The sequence below is a fragment of the Anas platyrhynchos genome, chromosome 1 (genome assembly GCF_047663525.1).
Source record: "Anas platyrhynchos isolate ZD024472 breed Pekin duck chromosome 1, IASCAAS_PekinDuck_T2T, whole genome shotgun sequence".
In the NCBI taxonomy this organism is placed as follows: domain Eukaryota; kingdom Metazoa; phylum Chordata; class Aves; order Anseriformes; family Anatidae; genus Anas; species Anas platyrhynchos.
This window is the reverse complement of record NC_092587.1, coordinates 188,491,596-188,500,691: the sequence shown is the minus strand read 5'-3', so window position 1 is coordinate 188,500,691 and position 9,096 is coordinate 188,491,596. Positions and strand designations below refer to the sequence as shown.

Below are 9,096 nucleotides of genomic sequence, written 5' to 3'. Positions count from 1 at the left end.
TGCTGATATAAATCTAAAGTCACCCCATCAACTTAAATCAAATTACTATTAATTCACACATCCAGAGAGCATAATCATTAGCCTGAGTCTTCATAGCGTTCCTGGGTTTGTTCCCACCATGAGGAGGCGTAACAAATGCTATTTCAGGGACTCATCACAGGTGGGATTTTAGAAAAATATAAACAAGAATACACACAAATCACACATGGCCAAACCAAAATAAAAGTCTTTAGTGGAAAACAATTTTATCCTCCTCCTGCTTATGGATCTTAAAAATACAGAAAGTGTTCATTTCAAAATTGAAAATTCAGTTGTGATAAGGCTTGATTACAGAGCCACTTCCCAAGTTTTATTGCAATAAACTGTGAAATATTTCTATGCAACTTCATATCTTCAACTGTACAGGTAAAACAATACTTGAAATTAACTAGCACTTCAATCCCTGCTTTTTTTTCTTTTTTTTTTTTAATATATAAACTCAACATAGTACTGAATTATACATTTAAAATATTTACACGTTTGACTGACAGCAGTACTAGCATTTATTGCCTTAAAGCTGCATGTTCACTGCATGGAGGTTCCTCATTTTGCACAAAGGGAACAAAGAAAGGAGGATAATCTTATTTTTCCTACTTATAAAATCTAGGGTAGCTCAAGGGGAGACTGAAGTGTGCTGAGGAATGCTATTAGAAAGTCTGTTTGCTTCTTAAAATCAATTTCAAGTATCAAGCTGTAATAGACAGGAAAATAATGGCATGGGTGGTATCTTTCATTTGAGGTGGGAAGGGTTTTCCCAATGTTTTATAAGAATGGCTTAGAAGGGCATGGAAGGCAGGACAGGGAAAGGGAAGAAACAGAAAAGCAGAACCTGCTTTAACTCACTGAGGAGAACAGAAGGCCAGAAACACCTTGTTTCTCAGTTCCTAGGGCACCAATAAATCTCATTTTTTTTTTTCCTCTACATTTATTTTTAAGACAGGTGAGAGCTTAAGGCTCTAGATCAAATCACAGAGTTTGCTTCATGATTAGTGCTAGGAAGCATTAATCTCATTTACCACAAGGAGGACTAAAAACAAATGTAAAGGTTTTTGGGGGGGCCGGCTCTTTATATCTCAATTGATGCCACTAGGCTTTAGTTGTATTGAGCAGAACTTGAGTGACTAGCAGAGGCATGGGAGAAATGAGAGGTGTTTGTTCATTGCAGAAAAGCCTAAAAGAAAAGAAAAAAAGGCAAAAAAAGAAAACAAAAAACCTACCACCACAAGCAGCACTTGTCACAAGTAGAGGCACCGAAGCCTGAATACCTAACACCTGTCCTCTTTCTATTTAGACCACAACTGAGGCACCATGGTGGGGAATCACATCTCATTGAAGAAGAAACCACCACTTGAACTGGCTGTAACTGAAGCAGCTGCAGCACACAGCGAACATTTCTGCACCGCCGTAATTCCCAGTCTCGTGGAATACCGGCCTGCTGCTGCCTCTCCCATTTTATAATTATCAATCTTCTGTTTTCATCACAGTAAATCTTACACCTCACAAAACTAACAGTAAAATATTTAATATTTACAGAGCATTTCAGATCCTCAATGCATTTTATAGGCATAAGCTAATCCTCACAACATCCCTGTGAGGTAGGTAAGTATCATCACTATTTTTACAAAGACATGGATTCAGCGACTTGCCAAGGACCACGGAGGACCCCGTGGAAAAACTGATACAAAATTAGAGGAGCCTGGCTCCTACTTCCTGCGCTTATATTCATCAAGCTACTTCCATAAAGAACACCCCTTCTTATGTAATTATTCAACTGAAATTACTTGAAGTGTTTTATAAAAGAAATGCTGCACTTGTGTCTCTGAATAGTTTTTACAGGTCACAAATTAGAATTTACATCACCTCCTAAAGGATTACATTTTAAATGGACAACTGACTGTTCTGAGCAAGCTTATTTTCTAGAACTACATGGCTTAAATACGAAGGGATCTACCCAAGTAAACACTGGGGCTTTAGCAAGTGCTACGCACTAACCACGAGGTGACTGCGATTCAAACCCCTCTCTTTCAACTTGCAGGATTTGGACATGCTGAGAAAACAAGTTTCTCGTTCCTGAGGAAAACAGTGAGCCCTTTAACACTGAACAGTGAAACGCAAACTTCTGGGCACTAAGATGTGGCAGATCCATGTGATAACTCAGCGAAGGTAGTTAAGGCATAACGCACGTGAAAGTGGAAGGTTAATGCAGTCCACTTCTCCCTGCCCACGTGTATCTGTGCTTTCGAAGTCTTGAATTTCATGAACCAACTGAATGGTCATGCTAGCCAGCAACAAAATTTAAAGGCTGAACAACAGAAAATTATTACACCAGCATTGGAAACAGTTCTTATGGTGGGGGAAGGGGCTGGAGAAATGGGAAAGAAGCTACTTGCTTTCTACTGTCAGAATGAAAACACTGGAACAATGATTTGCTTTAGCAAAAAGAACGTTGTGGCTAGATAAATAATATTTGTTACAATTCCATCATGCAGCATTTATAATTCTGTTCAAATTGCTTTTTCTTTCCTTTCAAGAAACAGGTGCCTTTTTGAAACCATTATTCACTTTGCACAGTGAATGGAAAAATCAATGCAGTGATGCTACCAACATTTCAGAACAGTTATTTGAAGTCAGCTCTCGGGGTCTACTGAAAATGGTCTGTGCCTTTCCTGTGGACTTGAATGAGCTTTTCCATCTAGATTTACAGCAACTGAACATGCAGAAGATCAACAGAGATTTGTTTTGGGGAGTTTTTGTTTGTTTTGGATTTGGAAGGGATATATAAACCAAAACATTAGGTAGAAGCAGCCACCTAGCCAGCACGAGTATGAATTAGGAGAACTTATTCCCAGGAATCTTTTCAACAATTTCTTGGATGTCACCAATGCAAGAGACATCTTTGTATTTGCTGTGAAAGAAACGTAAAATGGCAAGGAAAGATCCACGTTGAACACACAAGAACAGAAGAAAGGAATTAAAACCAAGAAAGAGTGTTGTTTAGCACAGCATTAAGCAGAAAAATTACACAAACCCCCTACTAGGACAGTTTCCCGTTAAAATAGCATTGATTTTAAATTGAAGGGCAAAAGGAAGTTTTAAACAATCTTCAAAACTTGTCTTTGAAAGTAACATTCACACTTTAACAAGTTTTGATGGACAAAACATGCAGTGTGTCAGTGCTTGGTACACTGCAATAGGCCTGATTAGAGGAGTAATGGGTATGCACATTGCTTGGTTCTGAATACCACCTCAATTTGTACTCCCACTTACCAGTTACAATCCTCAAGAGAATTTCAAAATTTTAAAGTTCATAAATATTTAAAATATTGAGCCAGCTTTAGGATGAAAAAAGTGATAGTGGCAGAGCTAGCAGTAGAGGAAGTGATGACTGGACTTACAAGTTATTCAGTCAGATCCAAAGAAGTTGAAGGTATTTGCCATGATCTCTTTGAAGACTCTGGGCTAGATACAGTCTACATCATGACAAACCAGCAGCTCTTACAGCCACTTCTGTTCCCAGGCTTTAGTGCCCTTCATTTAAAAACAACAACACAAACAACAAAACAAACGAAAGTTTCACAACTGCTGCCCAATGTAATGTACGAGCCCAGAGAAACTCCAGAAGCAGTTTTGGAAAAATAGCAAAGATCTACACATGTTAAAAGAGATCGATCTGCTGGGACCGTTATAATTTCTGCAAGTGCACAGGCAAGAGATGTTTTGAAGAAATGCACTAGAGATTCAAGAAAAAAAAAAAATTAAAAAAACAGTGCAATACTCCTGTTCTAAAAAACGATGCAAATTACCTTAGAAATAAAATACTAGTTGGGAAGGTACATTACCTAACAAGTTTTGTAGTCACTTTTTAATGTGTAAATCTGCTCATTCACATAAATTAAGAGAGAAGTATAATGAAGAGGTGGCTTTTTTAGCCTTGTGGATCCATGCTTCAGAGAGGTATGGGTTTAACTGAGAAATAAAAAAAACTTAGGTCACTTATAGCACAGTATTACAGATCTGTCTTTTTAAAATTCTGGCTATTGTGACTAATTCTGAGATGAACAGCTGCAGAATGGCACAGAGTTGCAAAAATGATGCTATACAGAGCCACGTAAAGGTGTATACTGTACATTTTATATAACTTTAAAAAACACATGGGAAACATTCAACAGCATAATCTAACAGAGTTCTTCAACAAAAGGGCCAACTTCTGCCTCCATGTATTTCCACAACAGATGTTTTAGTAGACATGCAACATTTGCGTTTGCTTCAGTTCCCTCTGGTGCACGACGGGAGATGAAATAGGCCTTGCTTTTGTGTTCGTGTGCTACTCTCCCTTGTTGGTCCACTATACTCAGGGCACTGTTCTCTGCTGTTGTAATAGCTAAAGTGCTGATATAAAAAGGATGAGCAAGAGCAGAGCAGCGGGGATGGCTCTGCAGAAGTGGAGCTAGATTCAGCAAAAAAAAAACAACCTCCCCCATAGCACTACACATCCCAGTTACCTTTCTCAATTGTAGTCAAGTAAGCGTGGCCCTTGAGTGAAAGGGTTTGATGCCCCTGTTCTGGCATAATTGTTTTAGCTAATGCCCCAACTTTAAAATGATTGCAAGTCAGGAATTTACACCTTTTGAGTTGTTATTGCTTAAGCAAACAGTTCAGTGTAGAAATACATTGCAGTTGCGTGCAACCTGGATATGATTCAAAACAGATACTGAAAGTAAAACTACACATGAACCTTGCGTTCGACGCTCGATTCCAAAATGACACGTGTCAACAGGAAGGGCTGCAACAGGCACACAGCAGCTTAATGCCAACATCCTAAACCAACGCTGACGAGTCAAAACTTGCCTTAAATTTCTTAAGTATATGAACTTCTTTTTTCTCTTTTAAATTAAGGCAATGAAATGGCTACAGTTCCTAAAGTTCGTTTCTAGGGGAACAAAAATATACACCTTCTTTCTTCTGAACTTTAGGCAGCAGAACGTAATGTAAAAACCTGCATTACAAAAACATGCAATGTCAGGTTGATATAGAAAAACAAAACTAAACACGAGTTAAAATACCATTTGGTTAATTTCTTCCCCATTGGAACACAAAACTCAAACTTTAGAGAGGAAAAAATAAAGCTTAAAATCAGCGAAACTGTTCAGAACTTTTTATGCATCTGCATAAAACTCTTAACATGAGACTGGGTAGAAAAAAAATCTGCACGTTTATCTGGCCACTCATTTTAAACCAGGGGGGGGAAAAGGCACTGAATTTATTTTTCATTGTGCCCATATCTGTTTGCACATATATGGAAAAAATTTCAATTCAAATTTTCTGTTCATTCTCTCCCACACACAAGGATGACAGATTGCAGCTAACACATAATAGCAGAAGCTGATTCAAAGTTGACCTCTCCTATTCCACTGTGTTATGTTCTAACTTCCAGGCTCTCTAGAATCTGAGATGGCTGCAAAGAACCCAGAGACAGGTACAAGATTTAGTCAGCATTCAGCATTTCTCAGTGCATTTTGCAGAAAGGGTCTAAATTAGGCATAGAGTTTTGTTGTTTATTTTACACAGAGAAGTCCACCAACATTTGCCATAAATTCTTCTAAACTCTTTAAGAAGGCCATCTTCTGCTTACGGTCCAGTGTAGGAGGAGTGCTGCTTGCAGTAAGCTTGTTGAAGGCATCTGCTAATCGCTGGTAAATTACCGGATCTTGCTGAGTTGATAGCAATGTTTCAACTAGCTCTGAATATTCAGCCTGTTAAATAAACACAAGACCTATTAACTTTAAAAAAAAAAAAAAAAAAGCAAAAAAAGCACAATATATACAGCTTCTCTCATCAGGACAAGATCCAGAATTAAAATCTGTGACAGAAAACTCTCAGTACCTCTCCACCTATTATCCAGTTTCACCAACTAGCACACTAGAAGCAACTACGGACTTGCAGCCTTTCACCTTCTCCAAAATAGATAAAAGTCTTTCAACTAGACCAGGTCTTAAGTCTAAAAGAAATCTTCTGAGCTTGGCCACAGTCCTCTGAAGCGTAGAGTAAGAAAACCTTAAGCATCCCCTTCAAAGTCTTTTCTGCCTTTTAGCATATGCTCATTCACATAAATGGCACTTCTCTTCCTTCCTGCCCCATGTTCAGTGTGCCGTATCAACCCTTTCCTCCCAGTTTTCCTTTTTCTAGATTCCCTTCCCTTCCTTAGGACAGGTGGCTTAGATTCCTTTCTAAGAGTTTCCCACTTACGCTTACTCAGACAGCAATAGAAGACAAAGAAACATGTTAAGCAACTAGAAAGAGAGTAAAAGATTGGTTGAGGGTTTTGAGAACAGTAAAATGATCGCTGTTCAGAGTAACAGGCTCCTCCACTGCTGCAGGGAACACGTAGCTACACACAGCTCCTAAAGGATACTTAACAGAGACTATGGAGGCTGGAGCAGCAGGGGATGAGAATCTGTCACCATCCTTGGGGGTGTTCAAGGAACGGTTGGACGTGGTACTTAGGGACATGGTTTGGTGGGTGACATTGGTGGTAGGGGGATGGTTGGACTAGATGATCTTGGAGGGCTTGTCCAACCTTTGTGATTCTGTGATTCTATGATCATTTTGGAGGTTTTGAAGACACAGCTGGGAAAATCCCTGAGCAACCCAATCTGAATTCAGCACTGACCCCACTTTGAGCAAGAAGTTGGACTACAGATCTCCTGAGGGTCCCTTCCAACCTGAATGATTCTACAATTTGGCAAACGCACAGTAATTAACCATTCTCCATCAAAAAGTGAGTAATGTTCAGTGTTCTTAAATGTTTAAATGTCATACCTGATGCAAGCACACTAATGTGTAGAACGCTTCACCTGCTGCAGTTGTCATTTCTGTATTGTGCTTCTGAAGTACCAGCATATCAAAGACCATCTGAAATCACAAACCAAAAGCTGTTTCAGAAGTGTAAACTTAACTTCCTGCTTTATAAACACCTGCTGTTGAACCTCATATCTTCACTTCCAATAATAAAGAATGTGTATTCACAAACATCCAAGATTTTTGTTTGCTTCTTTCTTTTCTAAATTTAGGCATTGGTAATTGTAAATTAAATTATTTTAGAAGTTGAGCTTTGGCTTACTGGCACTAATTCATGCCTCAAAGTACTGAAACCTATTGTTGATTTATATGTGGTCTTCATACCTCTCTTGTATTTTTCAACAAAAGCTGCAAATAACTCAGAGAAAGAATGAAAAAAAGCCTCTGCTCTTCCAGTAAAACCAGGAATTTGTTCCTCAAGTTTTGGAATTTCCTACAGCTCACAGAAAGTCAAACAGGGAAAAGAAAATAAGAATGATTTTAAAACTTCACTAAAATAGTGAAAATTTGAGTAAAAGGCAGAAGACTATGTTAACCTAGAAGAAAGAAAGAGACAAATAAAATTATTTAAGGTGTTTCTTATTCTCTTAGCTTCACTGATGTGAGCTCTTAATGAGAAGTCCCCAAAAGTCTGAATGTCAGTTCAGTAAGAAAATATGTCTTAAGCAAAACTGAAGTATTTACTGCAATCAGGAGAGACAAGTATACAAGTTCTCCAATTACCTTTTTTTCCTCATTAGCAATTAGCAAGAAACTGGCTACTATCAGATTAATTGGAAATTTAATGAGACAGAGGGGATGGTTCTTAAAGGAAACTGACAAATATGACACTGGATTAAGAAAAAAAAGCATAATTTATTGGATAAATTGAATAAATGGCAGCATTTTCCTTTCTTCATAGTATACCCAATTATGCTCGCTCTTCTGCCTCTTGTTTTAGTATTCTACCTAGACTTTCATTTGGCAGCTTTTTATTTGACAGCTTTCACAGTAAATTTAAGTGGTGAAACTGTCAGAGTCTTTCTAGAACTCAAGTACAGGGCATAAATAAAAATAAATTGCATTCTGAGGTGCTCAGATCTTTTGTTGAATGGTGAAAAGTCATTTTCTCCTCTACACCTCTGTTCTTTGCAATATAGTCCAATGTCTCTGATCCTCCATGTTCTTCTTCCAGTGCCAGTTCTTTAGGTAAGAGGTTGTTTCTTTGTGCGTGACGCTCATTAATCTAATCAGATATTATCACTATTTGGTCTCTTGACACCACCTGTATGCAAAAACAAAACAAAACATAACCCAGAACACAGTTGTCTTACCTTAAGAAAGTGCCGTGTTGCTAGAAAGAGAGCTGAATCTGTTTCTTGTGCTTTTGCACACTGTTCTGCTAATGGTGTTACAGCCTCCAGACAGAGCTGGCAAACCTCAGAACTCATTCTGGTAACAGGCATTAAAGAATCAATGTCAGATTTCAATGAAATTGTGGCAAAACTTCCCAACGGCATCACTACAAAATACTTTAAATGCTTCTATATTTCAAGATGTTACTTCACTATAAAGCTGTTAATAAAATAAATTTAAAAAAATAAAATAAAGCGGGAAAAGAACACCAACTTTGTTGCTTTCTTTTATTAGCTACATACCCTAAAGTAACATAACCCTCTCTGACATAACATTTTCAGAAAGAGGCCCTTATGGTCAAGCTCATCTGTTTCTGACACGTGCCACAGATTAGTGAAAATGGTACTCCCGTTAGAAGAGGGAGAGCCCATTGGCAACGTGACAGGAAATGCTCTGGAGCCAGCCCAATAGAACAGCAGCAGTGTTTTGTATTACCAGCTGAGAAACTAATTCAGGAATGGCTTTGGGATACCAGCTGAAGGCTTATGAAGTTACACACTCTGAAGTGAAGTAATGGAGGAGGCAGGAATGGGTGCCAGAAAAAACTTACACGCCAAACCACTTAAACACTGCATTCAAGCAACAAGTCAGAGGAAATTCAGCTAGCACTGGAATCTCGATAGACACTACAGTGAAACTCTCAGCTGGCAAAGAACAGAGAGGAAGAGTTGATTATGGACATGTACCTATAGATACAGAGATTGATAGGGAAGGAAAAAACACAAAGAAAAAGAATCAAGCCTTAACATTTCTTTATAAAAGAAACTAAGATTTTTAAATACTCGCAAAACTCTGTAAAGGATA

General features: G+C 38.2%; 1 protein-coding gene across 1 annotated transcript in view; it reads right to left on the bottom strand.

The window, feature by feature from the left end:
- Positions 1 to 208: 208 nt before the first annotated feature.
- XPO4 (exportin 4) overlaps positions 209 to 9,096 on the bottom strand; it is a 77,575-nt gene continuing 68,687 nt past the window's right edge. The window contains exons 21-23 of the mRNA XM_027469007.3: positions 8,211 to 8,328; positions 6,859 to 6,951; positions 209 to 5,792 (exon numbers count right to left, since the gene is read on the bottom strand). Coding sequence (XP_027324808.1) covers positions 5,595 to 5,792; positions 6,859 to 6,951; positions 8,211 to 8,328 — 409 coding nt within the window. The 3' untranslated portion in view covers positions 209 to 5,594. The remainder of the gene's footprint in view (positions 5,793 to 6,858; positions 6,952 to 8,210; positions 8,329 to 9,096) is intronic.